The 19,510-nt window shown below is 45.8% G+C and overlaps 1 protein-coding gene across 6 annotated transcripts; it reads left to right on the top strand.

Annotated features, from left to right (window-relative positions):
- Positions 1–86: 86 nt before the first annotated feature.
- On the top strand, positions 87–18,063 carry Tatdn3 (TatD DNase domain containing 3). Of its 6 annotated transcripts, none has more exons than XM_029482774.2 (10): positions 87–213; positions 1,766–1,798; positions 2,834–2,907; positions 4,170–4,254; positions 6,758–6,820; positions 9,722–9,831; positions 10,381–10,436; positions 12,586–12,692; positions 14,912–14,992; positions 17,582–18,063. In XM_029482774.2, exons 1-10 carry the CDS (start codon positions 157–159, stop codon positions 17,792–17,794), a joined length of 879 nt encoding a protein of 292 aa, XP_029338634.1. In that variant the 5' UTR covers positions 87–156; the 3' UTR covers positions 17,795–18,063. The 6 variants fall into 6 exon arrangements, with proteins under 6 accessions (XP_029338634.1, XP_085699974.1, XP_021021192.1 ...); XM_085843848.1 differs by having other exon boundaries at positions 12,580–12,692; positions 14,918–14,992; XM_021165533.3 differs by having other exon boundaries at positions 12,580–12,692; positions 14,915–14,992.
- Positions 18,064–19,510: the final 1,447 nt, after the last annotated feature.

Below are 19,510 nucleotides of genomic sequence, written 5' to 3'. Positions count from 1 at the left end.
ATCGCTGAGACCGGAAGGATGCTTCCCTCCCTGGAACGCTCCTGCACGCGTCCGACCGGAAACCCGATCCGCCGCCGCCGCAAGGTTCCGCTTCGGGTTCCGCGGCCCCAGAGTTCCGCAACGGGGCTTGCAGTCGAGAAGCCTGCTGGAGTAGCTATGGGTTTGGGGTTAGTGGACTGTCACTGTCATCTCTCCGCCTCGGACTTTGACAACGTATGTGAGGGGGACTTGGGGCTTGCGGGAGTCGGGAGGGCCGCGTCCTTTCCCGCTAGTTTTTCTCCCCCAAATCCTCAGACCGTACTTAGTCTATGGCGACCCTTCGAACCAGCGTCCTGGAACTGATTTTCCTCATCTTACACGGCCGTTAACTATTTCTATGAAGCTTGAGTTTGTCATCTCAACACCCCTTTCTCCTATCACTCCTGGGTGTGCTGATCCATTCCAACCCTTAGCAGAGGTTCTAGTTCTGGCCCGGCAGAGGGACAAACAAGAATAATAACACTTGATGGAGTGAATGTGTAGAGATGGAAATAGGTTTTACCGGCTACATTGGGAAAAGTGAAGAGGAAGGAGAAGTAGGTGCCTTTTTCTTAGGAGGTGACGCTTATGGTGTGAGTGTATGGTAGTGATGAACACCGGCAGGTTGTAGACCTCCCATACATTATAGAATTTGATCTGTTTTAGTTAACCAGCAGCTGGAAACATTAATAAAGGAGACTTTTCAAAGACTGGGGAGATTTTCCAGGAGCTGGGAAGGGTAGGTCAAGGTCAGTAAGACATTTGGATTGCATTAGATGCACAGTCTTAACCCTTAAAAGTTTAAAAACAAACCCATTTTAAATATATAGAGAGAGCGAATATTCTGAAGACAAATTTGCTGCTGAGTGGCAAAAAGGTGGAGGAGAGAAAAAGCGAGAGCGTTTAGGAAACGTCTCAGTTTACAGACAAGAGCTGGTAGAAGCCAGTACAGTGAGAATATCATGAGAATCAGCATACATGTACTCAACAAGTTTTAGGAATAACACCAACAGTACATGCAGGTGCCTTGGATAAGAACAGCAAGGGAAGAAATCGAGCATGATTTAGATTTTAGTTTGTGCTTCCTGTATGGAAGATGGTGATGGCCTTTGCTGAGACAAGAAAAGGTTTGGGATCAGAGTGGGCATGGGGGCAGCCAGAAATCCTAGTGGGGGGATACTGGTTAAGTCTGATCTCATTCTAGAGTACATAATCATTTCAAATGTGAGTCGTGGGTCTTGGAGAGAGGAAAAACTCTGTAAATTGGAGATTCAGCATGGTATCAAAAACCACAAGAAGGGGAGGATATAGCTTAGTGTGATAGAGATCTTAGATAATGTGGTCGAGGATGTTAAACAAACAAAGGAAAAAGACAGGATCCCTTAAGGCAAGTGGAGAGAGAACAGAAGAGCTTGAAGTCACAAAAAGGACAGAGAATCAGTCAAGGAGACTGAAGAGTTACCTACCACTAGGCTGTGAAAGCAAATCATGGGGGAAATGTCCAGAAGCTGCTGAGGGACAGAGTGAGAGAGGACAGGAAAGCTCTGTGTGTTTGGCAACAGAGGTCTCTATTTTGGTATAGTGTGCATCATGGAGTGTGAGAGTAAGGAGGAGGGTGACTTCATTTTCTGCCACTCTGTTCCTTGCTAACAATGTTGTCCTTAATGGTGCCTCTGCTGCCTGTATATGGACCAAGAGCAGTTAATTACTCGTGTAAAACAAACATAGTTGCTTCTGTTTGTTGTAGGATCTGGATGATGTATTGGAGAAAGCCAGGAAGGTAAGCTAGAATCCATAACTCCCCACTTTTGTGCCCCTCCTGTTTCATTCGACATACTGTTTTTAGGGACCGAGTAGGCAGACTCTGCTGTTTCTGTGGTCAGCAGTATATTTAAGCTCTCACTCTGTGCCAGCCACAGAGCTAAGCCCCCACTGAACGTTAGATCATTTAAAGTTCACCTTCTGAGGAAGTTACTCTTTTATAGTTATATATTCTCCATTTGATAGATGAGGAATCTAATGTCTGCAGGTTAGTAGCAGGACAAAGGCACATGCTAATGAAATGATAGAGGCATGCTGGTCTGATTTCAAAACGTGTCCCTACAGCCACCATGCTTAGCAGCACTGGTGAATGGGGCAGTCAGTCTTTCGAGTTTTAATGTCATATTATTTTGGAGATCAAGGGTATATTACAGTCTTTGGAAACATTTTGATTTGTTAGAAAAAGTTATCAAGAGCTGTAGAGATGTCTCAGTGGAGAAAAGCACTTGCGAATCGGACGTTCCAGGCTCAATCCCTGGAACTGCAGTGGAAGCACAGAACTGACTCCAACTCCAGAAAGGTGTCCTCTGATTTCCACTCACTGCGGTGTGTATACAGTGCACACCCACATACTCACTGCAGGCACACACACACACAGAGAATAAAATTTAAAAGTAAAAATTACAGAATCTTGGAAGTATTTCTGGAATTACGTGTACACTGCCATTGTGGCAGCTTAACTGGCTTGTGGGCTTTGGGATCACATGAGCCTAAGGATGTTGAGTCCTTCCAAAATGCAGTTTCTGTCCAATGAATTAAAGAAATGCCTACCTTTGGTCTTTATAGGTTAATGAGGTGACATTAATACGCAGTAAACATATGACCTGAAATAATAAGAGTTCGGTGGTAATCATTTTGACTACATTACTGGAACCTGGGTTAAAAATAATAATAAAATATACAGAAAATTTTAATATTTCCCTTAATTTATATTAAATGCGCATATTGTTTGGTATTCTGTTCTCCTGTTTTGTTTTGTTTTGTTTTGTTTTAGGCTGATGTCATGGCCCTTGTGGCAGTTGCTGAACATGCAGGAGAATTTGAAAGAATTATGCAGCTTTCAGAAAGGTGGTGGTAGTGGTTGTTGTTGTTCTTCTTCTCCTCCTTCTCCTCTTCTTCTGTGTGCATGTGTATATGTGTGTGGTGTGGTGTGTATGTGTGGTGTGGTGTGTATGTGTGGTATATATTCACATCTGATGCAGATGTGCTTGCATATATGGGCATGTAAACATCCAAGGTTGACATTAGGTATCTTCTTTGATGGCTCTCTTCTTTATTTATTGAGGTTGCTCACTAAACCAAGAGGACTCACAAAAGCACTGATTTTGGCTAGTCAAGTTATCCTGGATTGTTCTAGGGATCCCCTGCCTCTGCCTCTCTGCTTCTGCTTCCCCAGACCTGAGATTAGAGGGAGCTACCATGGCTACCAGCTGGGGAGCAGAACTTCAGCCCTTCTTGAGCTTTGTCAGTTGAGCCACCTCTCCAGCTTTGATGCTACTTTTTTTGTTTGTTTGTTTTTTTGTTTTTTTTTCCCGAGACAGAGTTTCTCTGTATAGCCCTGGCTGTCCTGGAACTCACTTTGTAGAACCAGGCTGGCTTCGAACTCAGAAATCCGCCTGCCTCTGCCTCCCGAGTGCTGGGATTAAAGGCGTGGGCCACCACTGCCCAGCTTTGATGCTACTTTTAATTAACCTCATTAATTAAATGAGGTCTTGACCTCTTGACCTCAAGCATCTCTCCCCCCTTAGCCTTCTTAGTGCTGAGACCAAAGCACGGACCCTAAAGCTGCTCTAATGAAGGTTTCAAAGACTTATGAAGAAAGACAGTCATGTCCAATTCGCACACTATCAAAGAATTGTCTGTTAAAAGAATGAGGAGACGCAGGCATGATAGCACACACCTTTAATTGGACTCTCTGGAGACAGAGAGAGGCAGAAGGATCCCTGTGAGTTTGAGACCAGTCTGGTCTACAAACTTCATTCCAAACCAAATAGGGCTACTACATAGTAAGACTTTTGTCTCAAAGGAAATTAAAAAAAAAAAGGAGGAGGAGGAAAATCATGTCAGCCCTAAAGGCAGGGTGTTTCCTTCTTGTTCTTTAGGGACACCGTGGTCTCTGGACCTAAGGTTGTTTTCTGGTTTTTTTTTTTTTTTTTTTTTTGAGACAGGGTTTCTCTGTATAGCTCTGGCTGTCCTGGAACTCACTTTGTAGACCAGGCTGGCCTCGAACTCAGAAATCCACCTGCCTCTGCCTCCCAAGTGCTGGGATTAAAGGCGTGCGCCACCACCGCCCGGCTTAAGGTTGTTTTCTTAACTTTCTACGTTTGTAGGTATAATGGATTCATCCTGCCATGTCTGGGAGTTCACCCAGTTCAAGAGCTTTCACCAGAAAAACCAAGAAGCGTGACATTAAAGGTAAACGTCCTATAGAATAAGAGGCCTAACCAGTGCAACTGACTCCGTCATCCAATGAATTAAAGAAGTGCTTTCTAAGTTCTCGTCCTGGGCTGTGGAGATGGGAGGACTGGGGGCTGGGCCTAGGCCCTCAGACATGCCAGGCAAACATTCTGCCACTCACCGAATCGTCCAAGCTGGCCTTGAACTCATGCTCAGGCAGGGCTTGAACTCATGATCCTCCCGTTTCCACTTCCGGAGTTGTTAGAATGGCAGCCTGTGCCACTAAAACCCAGCTTCTGGTTTGTATTCTTGGTTAATGACCGGAAACAAAGAAACGGGGCCTTCGATCCGGCTGAGCTTGTATGACAAGGAATGATATGGTGGAATTCTGGATTTGCTCCCTCCATGTATTTTAACCATGTCATATTGCTTTATCCACCACCCCCTACCCAAAGTGATAGGAGGGCTGGGGAGGTGGCTCTGTCGACAGAGCGCTTGCTGCGCGAGTGTGAGGCCCTGAGTGTGGTGGTCGTAGATCACATGTAAGATAACCATGGGTGTTGGCGCACACTACTAATCTCAGTGCTGCGGAGGTGGTGACAGGAGGGTCCTCAGAGCTCACTGGCCAGTCACCCTGTGAGCCCCAGGTCCCAGTGGGAGACCTTGTCTCAAAGTGAGATTGCCATAGCTAAAAATGACAGAGAGGGAGAGATGGGCTCGGTGGAAGAGTGCTTGCCTACCATATCCTAGGTTCAATACCCAGTTAAAACATTAAAAGTCCAGAGGTCAGGGAGATGGCTCAGTGGTTAAGAATTCATACGGCTTTTGCAGGGGACTCAAGTTCGATTCCCACCACCCACCACCCTCCACCTGCAAGTCCACCTCCAGGAGACCCAGTGCCTCTGGCCTCTGAGGGCACCTGCATACACACAATTTCAAATAATAAAGACAAGTTTTAAAAACCTATGCAGTGCATTGATATGCATTAAATAAGTAATGTGACCCAGGTTATAGTGTCAGCCTCTGTTTATCACCTGACTTGGCAGAAACCTCTAGTTCTTTCATCAGATGTTCGAATGGCCTCCCCACGAGTTTAGTTTATTCTCTCATAACTAGTACACACTCTGGGAGGTGCAAGTCTCTGCATCCAATCTTCATCCTTAACTTCCAGCCCCTTTCTGACTCAGACTCTGTACTCGAGCTATTGCTCCCTCTTGTGGGTCTCTGGTCCCAGAGGCAGAGCAGCCTGGGTGTCCACTTAAGGAAGAGGCCTTGTCTGATAACTTCCTCAGCTGTTGCCAGACAGCTTCTCCACCGGGGCTCCTACCCCTGCAGCTCCTGGGCCAGTGTGAATTGTCCGTAAGTCTGCTGTATCTCTCTAAGGCCTGCTGTACTTCCCCCTAAGCCCCGCCTCCCTCGCTCCATAAACACTAATCTCTCTTCCTCTCTCACCTGGTTCCCTCCTTCCTGTGGTTCTCTCCTATTCTGATTTTCTTCCATGGAAGAACTCTACAGTTTATGTATTCTGAAAATAATCCACCAAATGGTTTAAAATGTTCCACAGGGAGCTAAGGAGATGGCTCAGTGGTAGGCACGCACCACCCTTGTGGGGTTCAGGGTTGGACTCCCAACACCTACGTCAGGGTGACAACCACCTGAGATACCTAGTTGTGGTGCCCTCTGACCTCCTCAAGCGCCTTCACACACATGACACACGGAACTCACTGAAGCATATGTATCATATACACATACAATAAACAATGTTTTGTTTTGTTTTGAGACAGGGTTTCTCTGTGTAGCCCTGGCTGTCCTGGAACTCACTCTGTAGACCAGGCTGGTCTCAAACTCACTCTGAAGATCTGCCTACCTCTGCTTCCTGAGTACTGGAATTAAAGGCCACCACTACCCAGCTAACAATAAACAAATCTTTAGCATCTTATCTACAAGCAATTTCTAAATCTTGTCTTCACCTTAGAAAGACACCACAGGCCAAATTCTCTTAAATGCATAAGGCAATGTCACCTAAACTAGCCGCCCACCACTACGGCAGTTCTCAGACGAGCTCATATGTGAAATGCATTGTTTATATTGTTGAACTCTTATGAAGATCAACCAAGCAGGATCATGAAGACAAATCAAGGCAAAGAGAACAAAGAGGGAAATGGGTCTGCTGCTATTGTAAACTGACAAACCGATGCTAAGGAGGAGACAGAGTCCTGTGCATGACAGCCACAGAACTCCAGATCAGACCTTTGAGGACATGTCTTCTCCTAAGCAGAGGGGCGTGTGTAAGTGGGGTCCTCACAGCCCGGTGACCAGAACTCAGAACTCGTGTGGATGTTCCTTCTGAGATGTCTAGTTAGAGCTGCTGGTGTGATGGAGGAGATAATTCCTACAGACAGGTTGGGTAGAAGATTCAGGTGTGTGAGGTGCCAGTATGGCATAGGGCCTTGCCTATGCCAGCCGAGGAGCCAGCATTCCCATGTGGCACTTACAAATTCACATTTTATTTTTCTTGCAGGATTTGGATATAGCTTTGCCTATTATTGAGAAGTACAAGGATCGCTTGTTGGCAATTGGAGAGGTAAACCCATTTGATGATCACGTGACGTCTAATTCAGACCTCCATGGGACATGTGTAATAATCCTTAGTTCAGCACTAGTGATTATAATGGATTTGAATAGTTATGTTCACCACTGCGTTCAGCCTGCGAATAACTTGATACTTGGGTGGTAAGCAAGGCCACCTGGGAATGGAGCAATAGAAAGCCCTCCTCTAGGCTTGCCTTAATGGTGATGGAATGCATTTTCTATTTACAACGATGATATAGTAATACTTCTAAAAAGGCTGCATTTGCTTAAGTGTGGCCATTGCTCCGAGAAGCTAAGACACCCTGTAGAGGGAGGGAATGGTTCAGCAGAAAGCACTTGCTACCAAGCCTGCTCCACACAGCGGGAAGAGAGAACTGACTCCTGAATGTTGTCCTCTGTCTTGCATGTGTGCACTGTGGCCTCCATGTGTAACCCTCCACCCAGTAAATGTAGTTTTTAAAATTGAAAAAACAAAACAAAACCCAACTTCATAGGTAACATAAAGGCATACTTTAGTCTTGAGTGTGTGATTAAAGACCTTGTCAGTCAAATTATTAATAATGCTAGAGAACTTTTATCACGGTAGAAAAGTACCTCTTCCTATTAGATATAAAAGATAAGAAGATGCACTGTGACTGGAGTGCATAAAGTACCCACCCAGGTAGCAGCGGTGAGAGTGGTCTTCTGTAACTGCGCTGCTCTCAGTGCAGTGAGAGTGGTCTTCTGTAACTGCACTGCTCTCAGTGCAGTGAGAGTGGTCTTCTGTAATCTGTGCTGCTCTCAGTGCAGTGAGAGTGGTCTTCTGTAATCTGTGCTGCTCTCAGTGCAGTGAGAGTGGTCTTCTGTAACTGCGCTGCTCTCAGTGCAGTGAGAGTGGTCTTCTGTAACTGCGCTGCTCTCAGTGCAGTGAGAGTGGTCTTCTGTAACTGCGCTGCTCTCAGTGCAGTGAGAGTGGTCTGTAACTGCGCTGCTCTCAGTGCAGTGAGAGTGGTCTTCTGTAACTGCGCTGCTCTCAGTGCAGTGAGAGTGGTCTTCTGTAATCTGTGCTGCTCTCAGTGCAGTGAGAGTGGTCTGTAACTGCGCTGCTCTCAGTGCAGTGAGAGTGGTCTTCTGTAACTGCGCTGCTCTCAGTGCAGTGAGAGTGGTCTTCTGTAATCTGCGCTGCTCTCAGTGCAGTGAGAGTGGTCTTCTGTAATCTGTGCTGCTCTCAGTGCAGTGAGAGTGGTCTTCTGTAACTGCGCTGCTCTCAGTGCAGTGAGAGTGGTCTGTAACTGCGCTGCTCTCAGTGCAGTGAGAGTGGTCTTCTGTAACTGCGCTGCTCTCAGTGCAGTGAGAGTGGTCTTCTGTAATCTGTGCTGCTCTCAGTGCAGTGAGAGTGGTCTGTAACTGCGCTGCTCTCAGTGCAGTGAGAGTGGTCTTCTGTAACTGCGCTGCTCTCAGTGCAGTGAGAGTGGTCTTCTGTAATCTGTGCTGCTCTCAGTGCAGTGAGAGTGGTCTGTAACTGCGCTGCTCTCAGTGCAGTGAGAGTGGTCTTCTGTAATCTGTGCTGCTCTCAGTGCAGTGAGAGTGGTCTTCTGTAATCTGTGCTGCTCTCAGTGCAGTGAGAGTGGTCTTCTGTAATCTGTGCTGCTCTCAGTGCAGTGAGAGTGGTCTTCTGTAATCTGTACTGCTCTCAGTGCAGTGAGAGTGGTCTTCTGTAATCTGTGCTGCTCTCAGTGCAGTGAGAGTGGTCTTCTGTAACTGCACTGCTCTCAGTGCAGTGAGAGTGGTCTTCTGTAACTGCGCTGCTCTCAGTGCAGTGAGAGTGGTCTTCTGTAATCTGTGCTGCTCTCAGTGCAGTGAGAGTGGTCTGTAACTGCGCTGCTCTCAGTGCAGTGAGAGTGGTCTTCTGTAACTGCGCTGCTCTCAGTGCAGTGAGAGTGGTCTTCTGTAATCTGTGCTGCTCTCAGTGCAGTGAGAGTGGTCTTCTGTAACTGCGCTGCTCTCAGTGCAGTGAGAGTGGTCTTCTGTAACTGCACTGCTCTCAGTGCAGTGAGAGTGGTCTTCTGTAACTGCGCTGCTCTCAGTGCAGTGAGAGTGGTCTTCTGTAACTGCACTGCTCTCAGTGCAGTGAGAGTGGTCTTCTGTAATCTGTGCTGCTCTCAGTGCAGTGAGAGTGGTCTTCTGTAATCTGTGCTGCTCTCAGTGCAGTGAGAGTGGTCTTCTGTAACTGCGCTGCTCTCAGTGCAGTGAGAGTGGTCTTCTGTAATCTGTGCTGCTCTCAGTGCAGTGAGAGTGGTCTTCTGTAATCTGTGCTGCTCTCAGTGCAGTGAGAGTGGTCTTCTGTAATCTGTGCTGCTCTCAGTGCAGTGAGAGTGGTCTTCTGTAACTGCGCTGCTCTCAGTGCAGTGAGAGTGGTCTTCTGTAATCTGTGCTGCTCTCAGTGCAGTGAGAGTGGTCTTCTGTAATCTGTGCTGCTCTCAGTGCAGTGAGAGTGGTCTTCTGTAACTGCGCTGCTCTCAGTGCAGTGAGAGTGGTCTTCTGTAACTGCGCTGCTCTCAGTGCAGTGAGAGTGGTCTTCTGTAATCTGTGCTGCTCTCAGTGCAGTGAGAGTGGTCTTCTGTAACTGCATTGCTCTCAGTGCAGTGAGCCCGCCTGACTTCTGAATGCATGCAGGGCTGCTACACCAAGCTGAGATGCGTGGCATACACAGTGAATGTTAACACTGTAGAACCCCACAAGAGGAATGTAAAACAACTTAGACGTCAACTTCAACTATGTTATTGTGTTCGTTTATCTACGTGGCTAACACTCTAACGTGGCTGCTGTGTAATGATGCCTGAGGTCAGTGTGCCGACTCTCTTTGGGCTCATGGCACGTGGACATGTGATTCTCCTTTGTCTTCCTGTTGCAGGTGGGGCTAGACTTCACCCCCAGATATGCCGGCACTGATGAGGAGAAGGAAGAACAAAGACAAGTCCTAATCAGACAAGTCCAACTGGCCAAAAGGCTAAATGTGCCTCTGTGGGTGAATTGTCTTTCTACTCATAGCTACACAGCAAATTCCTTAGCAGTTGGTCCTCTTGAAATGAGTTCTCTCTCTCTTTTTCTCTTGGTTATTTTTATGTATGTATGTATGTATTTATTTATTTATTATATGTAAGTACACTGTAGCTGTCCTCAGACACTCCAGAAGAGGGAGTCAAATCTCGTTATGGATAGTTGTGAGCCACCATGTGGTTGCTGGGATTTGAACTCCTGACCTTTGGAAGAGCAGTCGGGTGCTCTTACCCACTGAGCCATCTCATCAGCCCCAGTTATTTTTTAAAATTCATTCTTTCAGTGTGTGGGTGTTTGCCTGCATGTGTGTCTGTGGACTATGTTTGTGCAATGCCTGTGGGAGCCAGGAGAGGGCCTGGTAGCCCCTGGAACTGGAGTTAGAGTTGTTAACCAGCTGCTGCCATGTGGGTGCCAGGGACAAGCCCTATCCTTGGTGTCAAGAGTAGCTGACTCATCTCTCTGACCTCCTGAATTATTTTAATACAACAAAGGAATTTTGCTGTTGTTAAACAGAAACGTGCACTCACGCTCAGCTGGAAGACCCACCATCAGCCTCTTACGTGAACAAGGTGCTTATACTTATATCCCTAACGTTCCAGTGGGGGGCCTAAGGAGCAAGTGCGTCTCCCTTTGATCCCTGAAAGACAAGGGCTGCATGGAGAGGGGAGGAGAGCCCACCAGGATGAGCTTGTGGGCCAGGCTAGCACTTACAAGGTTGTTTTGTGCAATTATGTGTCCGTCCGGCTTGACTGGAGCAAATGAAAATTTGAAGTTTCAGTTTCTATTTATCTTTTAAGATTTATTTATTCATTTTAATTTTGTGTATTTGAGTGTTTTGCCTGCATATATTGCACATTCACTGCATCTGTGCCAGGTGTCCTCAGAGGCCCAAATCGGGCATCAGGCCTCCTGTAACTAGAGTTATAGACAGCTGTGAGCTGCCTTATGGGTTCTGGGAACTCAACCAGGTCCTCTGCAAGAGCAGCGGGTACTTTTAACTGCACAGCCATCTCTCCAGCCCCTGGCTCCAACAAGGGAAAATAAAGCAGGAAGGACTCATTGCTCGTGGTCGGCTTGTTCTCTGTCTGTTGCTTTGGGGGCCAGATAGTAGAGGGGCTTGCCCGCAGACCTGATGACGAGAGTTCAATTCTCAGATCTCTGGGGAGGTGTCCTCTGACCTCTGCTGTGGCACATGGTACTTGTACAAATACATATATACCATGAGTTAATATATGAAAATGATAACTAAATAACAAAGCAGCATTACTGTGCAGATGTGGCCATCGTGTGCAAAGAACATGCTCATTTGCTCTGGTTTCTCTAACCTGAACACAGTTCTTTTCCAAAGGTTAAAGTGCAATCATCAATAAGAAATGCACCTTATTTTTTTTTTTTTTTTTTTTTTTTTTTTTTTTTTTTTGGTTTTTCGAGATAGGGTTTCTCTGTGTAGCCCTGGCTGTCCTGGCACTCACTTTGTAGACCAGGCTGGCCTCGAACTCAGAAATCCGCCTGCCTCTGCCTCCCGAGTGCTAGGATTAAAGGCGTGCGCCACCACGCCCGGCTAGAAATGCACCTTATTTTTAGACTCCTATATGCATTAAAAAGTCCTATCAGATGTATAAGACACAGTACATGTACATGTACAGGTGTGTTAGTCTACAGTTGCATGTATACAAAAACCCACATTGGTTGGTTGTGTCCTACTAAATCAATTTTACAACAAATTTATGATCATCATGAATATTCACATGACTTGAAACTCAGATGGTGAAGTAATGGAACTCCCTGCAGTTAGAGGTGTGGCAGTGATGGGTTTGTCAGTGCTGAGCCCTCTGGAGGCACTGAAGGGCCTGGGTTTGATACTTATTTATTTATTTATTTATTATATGTAAGTACACTGTAGCTGTCTTCAGACACTCCAGAAGAGGGCATCAGATTTTGTTACGGATGGTTGTGAGCCACCATGTGGTTGCTGGGATTTGAACTCAGGACCTTTGGAAGAGCAGTTGGCGCTCTTAACCGCTGAGCCATCTCACCAGCCCCTGGGTTTGATCCTTAGTCTCACACACACACACACACACACAGACACACACACACACACACACACACATGGCGGGGGGCGGGGGGAGATTAGGGGTTGGTTTTATGAGCTTTGGCCTGTTTAATTTGTGAATCCTTTTTTTTTTTCTCTACTAGCATTTCTTTTAGGAAAATTGAAGGGTTTGCCTGAAACCCTTCTCTTACCATTCTTAGGAATGATACTTTGACAGCTGACAGACATGGAAAAGACCTAGCGGTATAGATAGTTTAGATGATTGCTTTAAAAACTGCATTTCAATGTTATTCAACTACTTTTTGTTTGTTTGTTTGAGACAGGGTTTGTCTGTGTAGCCCTGGCTGTCCTGTAACTCACTCTTTAAACCAGACTGACCTCGAACTCAGAAATCCGCCTGCCTCTGCCTCCCAAGTGCTGGGATTAAAGGCATGCGCCACCACGCCCGGCGTTATTCAACTATTTTATTCTGAAGATTAAAAACTTACTTTTCTCTTGTCTGAACATTAACTGTTTATTGAAACTTTAGAAGCAGTGGAATATGATCTTGGCATCATCATAAATATGTGCTTATAATTCAGATTTCTGTTTAATGAGACTACTGGGAAGCTCTATGTTAGGAGACAAATTGGAACTGTGATTTGTGTTTGATTTGAGAGGTGCAGAACAGGTTCTGCTACATGCGTTTGACGGTCGGCCATCGGTAGCCATGGAAGGCGTCAGGGCCGGGTACTACTTCTCCATTCCCCCATCCATTGTGCGAAGTGGACAGGTACAGTCTTTGTTTAAAACTTACCAGACACTCTGTAAGGTGCAATTAACATATGCTTTGTGACAAACTTGTGATGCTATTCTAGTTACGTTTCAAAAGTTAAACTTAAGTCTCCACTCGAACATTTAAAAAGCTTAAAAGGAACCTGCGGCAGACGGGAGAGGTGGCGCAGTGGAGAGTACTAATCTTATGCTGGGCAAGGTGGCTCATGGAGTTATAGCACAGTGTAGGATGTGTAAGTGCACACAGAGCACAGTGTAGGATGTGTAAGTGCTGACACAGAGCATAGTGTAGGATGTGTAAGTGCACACACAGAGCACAGTGTAGGATGTGTAAGTGCACACACAGAGCACAGTGTAGGATGTGTAAGTGCATACACAGAGCACAGTGTAGGATGTGTAAGTGCACACAGCACAGTGTAGGATGTGTAAGTGCTGACACAGAGCACAGTGTAGTATGTGTAAGTGCACACACAGAGCACAGTGTAGGATGTGTAAGTGCACACACAGAGCACAGTGTAGGATGTGTAAGTGCTGACACAAAGCACAGTGTAGGATGTGTAAGTGCACACACACAGTACAGTGTAGGATGTGTAAGTGCTGACACAGAGCACAGTGTAGGATGTGTAAGTGCACACACAGAGCACAGTGTAGGATGTGTAAGTGCACACACAGAGCACAGTGTAGGATGTGTAAGTGCTGACACAGAGCACAGTGTAGGATGTGTAAGTGCACACACACAGTACAGTGTAGGATGTGTAAGTGCACACACAGAGCACAGTGTAGGATGTGTAAGTGCACACACAGAGCACAGTGTAGGATGTGTAAGTGCACACACAGAGCACAGTGTAGGATGTGTAAGTGCACACACAGAGCACAGTGTAGGATGTGTAAGTGCACACACAGAGCACAGTGTAGGATGTGTAAGTGCACACACAGAGCACACTGTAGGATGTGTAAGTGCACACACAGAGCACAGTGTAGGATGTGTAAGTGCTGACACAGTTCAGAGATAAAAACAGAAGCCTGGCTGCAAAGCCTACAAAGGTTTTTGTCTGTCTCTGGGAAGCAGGTACTTCTCTGAAGAAAACAGCAGAAAGATACGTTGGAGAGAAGCTCAGTCATTCCCTCAGGATTGCAGAGCGACACTGTTCTACCCAACTGAGTCGGAGAATTACTGCCACACACTAACTTCACCCTAATAACATATACCCAAGGGAAAAATATATTCACAAACTCAAACATGGATGCTCAGGGGCATTGTGTGTGATTGTCACACAGCAGAGACAAGCTAGTCGTGGGTCTACTGATGAATGTCAGATAAACTAAATATGATATACCCATACAGTGGAGTATTAGTCAGCCATAAAGAGGAACACGCTACTTCAACCATGTCAGATCGTCACTGAACCTTGAAAACATATTAGGAGAAAGCAGCCAGACACAAACGATCACGTGTTGTAAGATTCTGTGTAAATGAAATGTGCAGACAAGCCGAGCCTATGGAGACAGAAAGGTGGTTAGTGTGCGCTCGAGATTGGAGCGATGGACGACTGACTGGTGAGGGAATGGAGTGATGGAGTCGGGTGGAGGTGTAAAGGTTATGTATGTGCATATGTGTATTCACACACATGCTTATGCATTGTAGGGCCAGGTGTAAAGCCTCACACATGTTAGGCAGTTGTCCCCTTAGCCTGCCTGTCACAGCATAGGAATCACAGTTCAAAGTCTTTCAAAGACAACCTCTGCTAACGTCCCGTATCTGGTCATTCTCATGACACTTGTTTTTCATACTCTATGAGATGAGGATACAGATCACAATCAGTGGTGCTTTCAATTCTGTGAGACACATCTGTATCATTTTTTCAAAATCTACTGTAGGTGCAGAGTATAGAGTGAAGTCCAGCCAAAGAATTTTAAACCTCTCTGTGAGCAGCTGTTTGTCATTTTAGTTGATTTCTCGCAGGGCATTTCTCACATTTACTAGATTGTGTTTGTTTCCCTGAAAGCTTTGGATCATCTTTGAAATTTTAGGCAATATGCCTACTTTGAAATGGTCATGTGGCCATCAGAAGTGGACTGGTGAGGGCGTGGTAGCTGTCCAGTGAGCTCTGGTGATGAAGATGGGTGTTCATGTCCCGCAGGACAAGACTCGTCCACGTGTACGTTAATGCGCTTCCACTTCTTCCTGTTTTAAATCTACTCTCTCTTTTCTCTAAGAAGCAGAAGCTTGTGAAACAGCTGCCTCTGAGTTCTATCTGCTTAGAAACAGATTCACCTGCGCTAGGACCAGAAAAGCTGGTAAGCGGATGTCTGGTTTATGGCAATGCAGATGCATCTTTTCATCTGGGCTGTTGTGGCTTAGCTGGGACTGGCTGCAGTACTCGAATGCTAAGTTGAGGCCATTCCCCCTGGAGGATCTTTTCTAAACACTGCTGAGCTTCAGAGATCGCCGTTTGTCAGCGAGCATGCTTCCATGCCGGTAGTAGTGAGTGCCATGAAGCATGTCTGGGATGACTAAGATTTCCATCAACCCCTTTTTGAGAGTCCAAGATGCTGATTGCCTGACTTTGGGAAATCTACTCAAGTTCTCTAAAACTATATTTATCTGTTTGTTTATTTAACCATTTATTCATTCATTCATTCATTATTGAAACGGGTCTCACATAACCCAGGCTGACTTCAAACTCTCTATGCAGCTGAGCCTGGCCTTGAATGCCTACTCTTTTTACCTCTGCTTCCCTGGGGCTGGGTTATAGGTATGCACCACTATGCCGGGCTGACTTTTCAGTTATAAATATAAACTATATTCACTATTTCATAAGAATTACATGAAGAAATTTAAATGAGAATGCCTAGCAGTGGCTGGTATGAAGTAATGAACAGCCTCTATTATATAGCTCTGGCTGTCCTGGAATTCTATTTGTAGACCAGGCTGGCCTCAAAACTCATAGAGCTCTACCTGCCTCTGCCTCCCAAGTGCTAGGATTAAAGGTGTGTGCCACCACGGCCAGCTTCATTAGCTTATTAGGATATCATCTTTCCTGTGAACAGGGTACCGTCTTCTCATAGACCGTTTGAGGTTAATGAGGTGTTCCAGGAAGGGAATATAGCCTTCTCTATGAGAAATCAGTAGGACTAAGGACTCATGTCCTTTTAGACCTCTGTGTCCATCTCTACACACACACACACACACACACACACACCTCTCTAGGATAGGATCAGCCCTTGTGTCTATATCAAGACACACACATGTCTCTCTAGGATAGGATTGGCTGAACACAATCTTTTGGACCTTCTTTCACTAGTATATATTAATAAATATGCTTTTCCTCAAAGTGTTTTATGTACATTCTTTTGTTTGTATGTATATTTTCGTGAGGGAGTTGAATCCTCTGGAACTAGAGTTATAGACAGTTGTTGGCTGCCATGTGAGTGCTGGGAATTGAACCTCGGTCCTCTGGACGAGCAGCCAGTGCTCTTAACTACTTAGCTGACTTTCCAGCCCTCAAAGTGTTTAATAACCACACAGTGTTCCATTGTTACAACTTGTCGTTAGGGCTTGGAGAGATGGTTCAATAGTTAAGAGCATTGGCTATTCTTCCAGAGGACCTGGGTTCTATTCCCAGAATCCACATGATAGCTCACAGCCATTTATAACTCCAGTTCCAGAGACCTTCGTGGCCTCCATGGCCAACAGTCAGGCATGTGGTGCACACACATACATGCAGGCAAAACATACACATAAAAATTTTTTTTAAAAATTGGTAAGTCATGAATGTATATATGTACGTATGTGTGTATGTAGTGTATGTAGTGTGTGTGTCTTTGTGTGTTTCTGAGACAAATCTCATGTAGCTAGACTGACCTCTAACTTAGAATGTAGCCAGGTTTGACCTTAAACCCCTGCTTCTCCTGCTTCTGCCTCCTAGGTACTAGGAATTCAGATGTGTGCCAGCATGCTCAGCCAGTCTGAGTTTCACCACTGTAATGGACAGCCTTGAATGTGAATCTTTGAAATACTTATTTTGCTAGCCTGTATTATCAAGAGTTTTTTACCTTAATAATTGTATTCCCCTTATTATTATCCCAAGTAGCCACTTATTAATAATTACAGAAATGTTTTCAGTAAGTCTAAATGCTGTTGATTGCAGAAATATTATTATTATTGTTATTTTAATCATTAGGAAATACAACTAAGGGGGGGGGGCTGGAGAGATGACTCATCGGTTAAGAGCACTGGCTGCTCTTCCAGAGGGCCTGGGTTCAGTTCCAGCACCCACATGGCATCTCACAGCTGTCTGTAACTTTAGCATCTGACACCCTCACACAGACATACATGCAGACAAAACACCAATGTACATAAAATAATTTTTTTTAAAAGGAAAAAAGAAACGACACTGAGTGTAAGCAGAATGTTTATTTCACAGGATTTAAGATGGGAGGGGATGTACCTTAAGGTCAGCAAGCTGGCAGAACCTAAGTCTTTCTAGTCCTTGGGGCATTTGAAACCACACTGGGCAGGTAGCCTTTGAGGTGAGGGGCCAAGCAGTGACCTTTCCCAGAACTCATGCAAGCAGCAAAACAAGGGACACCTAATCCTTCAGGCAAGCTGCTCTCTCTGGGTTCAGTTGGCACACCGCTTCACATGCTGGGTGCTTAGGGCTTCGGCTGCAAATGCCTCCAAGTTCTTCCTGGAACAGCATAGACATAGAGTCGCCCATACCTGCCAAGTTCATCCACCCATTAATAAAGGAATGTCAGCTCCTTCATAGAGTATGAAAGGAGCTCACCAGGGTGTGTGTGTGTGTGTGTGTGTGTGTGTGTGTGTGTCTTAGCTACAGTCTCCAAGGATCTACACACTGAGTGTCAAGCTCTGTTCTATTTCAGACACGGAATGAACCCTGCAACATTTCCATCGCAGCAGAGTTCATTGCCCAGGTGAAAGGGATTTCAGTGGAAGAAGTCCGAGAAGTGACAACGCAGAATGCATTCAGACTGTTTCCCAAGCTGCAGAGCCTGCTTCAGAAAGAGCTTCAGAGTCACCCCCTGCAAGCCAAGTCAGCCCAGGGCAGCACTGGGGAAAGCAAAGGCTTGCTTTAGTGGCCTCAGAGGAAGAAGCCATCTTACATGGCTAGCAGTCACAGTTTTACAGAAATGTTCCTCTTAAAAACAAATTTGGAGCTGGAGAGATGGCTCTGCCATTAAGAGCACTCAGTTGCTGCTCTTCCAGAGGACCCATGTTCAGTTCCCAGCAGCCATGTTGGCTGGTTCAACTGCCTGTAATTCCCTCCAGCCTTCTCTGACACTAGCACACAGGTGGCATATCTCTATAGACACACAGAACATAAAAATTATTTCTAAAAACTGTATTTTTTAAAAAGGAATGATTTGTCTTGGACACAGAAACCCATGTTCTGCTTCCAGTAGCTGGAGTCCTGGAGTAGATGGGAGAAACACACAGTGGCTTCTGAGCTGTTGCCCACTTGAGGGAAGAAAGACACCCTTCCCCTGCTTCCCCCCACTTAATTAGCTTATAGAAGATGCCCCATGGGTGTTTGTCTTTGAATGCTTACTGATTAGTGTGTGCGTGGCAGATCTGCTTGGTAGTCTGTGGGCCTCTTTGGGTTATAATGTTCTTGGTCAGAAGAAACAGAAGTTGTGAAAGTACCGAGATATCTCCTGCACCCACCCCCACCCCACCTTAAGGAGCCCCAAACTCCTCGGCTCCGTACTGCTCTCTCAGCCTCCTAAGCAGCCATTGCTGCAGCCTCATACCACAGCACCTGGCTAATACAGACAGACCTTTGAGGAACTGAGCAGGCCTCTGTGACTGCGTGATAAGATATGTTTGGCTGATTTCATGGATGGAGACCATAACAGGAGAAGAGAGACTGGTCCTGCTTGTCCACATGCTTGTTAGTTGGTTCTTGAAATTAGGAAGCCCAGAATCTTGTGTCTAATCGTACACAATGTTTTTGCCCAGATGGGAGGCTTGAGAAGGGTGATTGAGATAGTGCCCTAGCCCTGGCATTTTGGCAAGAGTGGAGGTATTTTTAAGAATAATTTAGGATCTGTCAGCTGGTCTTGTCACAGTACCTCACACAGCAGCTCTTCCCCTCTCACAGACACTGACAGGCATCCTACAAAGAACACAGTGCATCTCTCGCCAGCAGACTAGATCTTGGAACTACATTCCAGGATCTCACCGGGGGGACTTGTGGGACAGGAGTCCCTATTCCTCTCTTCAGAGTCCCTCCCATGTTATCTAAACTTTCCTCAGAACTCCTGCCATGCTGTTGTCTATCCATGGCGTTAATATCCCAACCATCTGTGTGTCCTTAAACCTACATCCAAGACCCTTCATTGTTCTGAAGGGACACCTGAACCCCTCCTTTTGGCTATCAGATTATTAAATAAATGGGCCTCAAGAGGTTGGAATCTCCCTCTTGGAAAAGAAAGGCTTTATTCTGGTGCCAGCTAGAGAAGGAATTTGTCTCCCAAGAAGAGAATACACAGCTCTTAACAAGCTACCAGATAACCGTACAGGACAGTGATGGGTAGGTAGAACAGTTAGTTCTTGACCAGGACTACTTAGTTACACATACATCCCCCTCTGTTTAAATCTAAAGGTATGTAAGTATCATAGTGATGGCCTTGGCTTCCTCCCAATATGGCCACAGTAATTGGTTTTGGGTTTTTTTTTTTTTTATTCCTGCCCCTCACCCCCAACCCAGTCACCTTGTCTAGCCTGGAACTCACCAAGAGGGCCCTGAACTAACAAAACATGCCCCTGCCTCTGCTTGCTGAGTGCTGAGA

The sequence above is a fragment of the Mus caroli genome, unplaced genomic scaffold (genome assembly GCF_978045245.1).
Source record: "Mus caroli unplaced genomic scaffold, Mus_caroli_1 scaffold_1, whole genome shotgun sequence".
NCBI classification, from domain to species: domain Eukaryota; kingdom Metazoa; phylum Chordata; class Mammalia; order Rodentia; family Muridae; genus Mus; species Mus caroli.
The sequence above is the reverse complement of the archived record's forward strand: the minus strand, read 5'-3'. Positions and strand labels throughout refer to the sequence as shown.

Excerpts from the sequence above, each read along its gene's own strand:
- Tatdn3 (XM_021165518.3), top strand. The coding sequence starts at position 157 with ATGGGTTTGGGGTTAGTGGACTGTCACTGTCATCTCTCCGCCTCGGAC. Across the intron at positions 9,832-10,380 it reads AAAAGGCTAAATGTGCCTCT|AAACGTGCACTCACGCTCAG; the intron begins GTGGGTGAATTG and ends GTTGTTAAACAG. Across the intron at positions 10,437-12,579 it reads CAGCCTCTTACGTGAACAAG|GTGCAGAACAGGTTCTGCTA; the intron begins GTGCTTATACTT and ends TTGATTTGAGAG.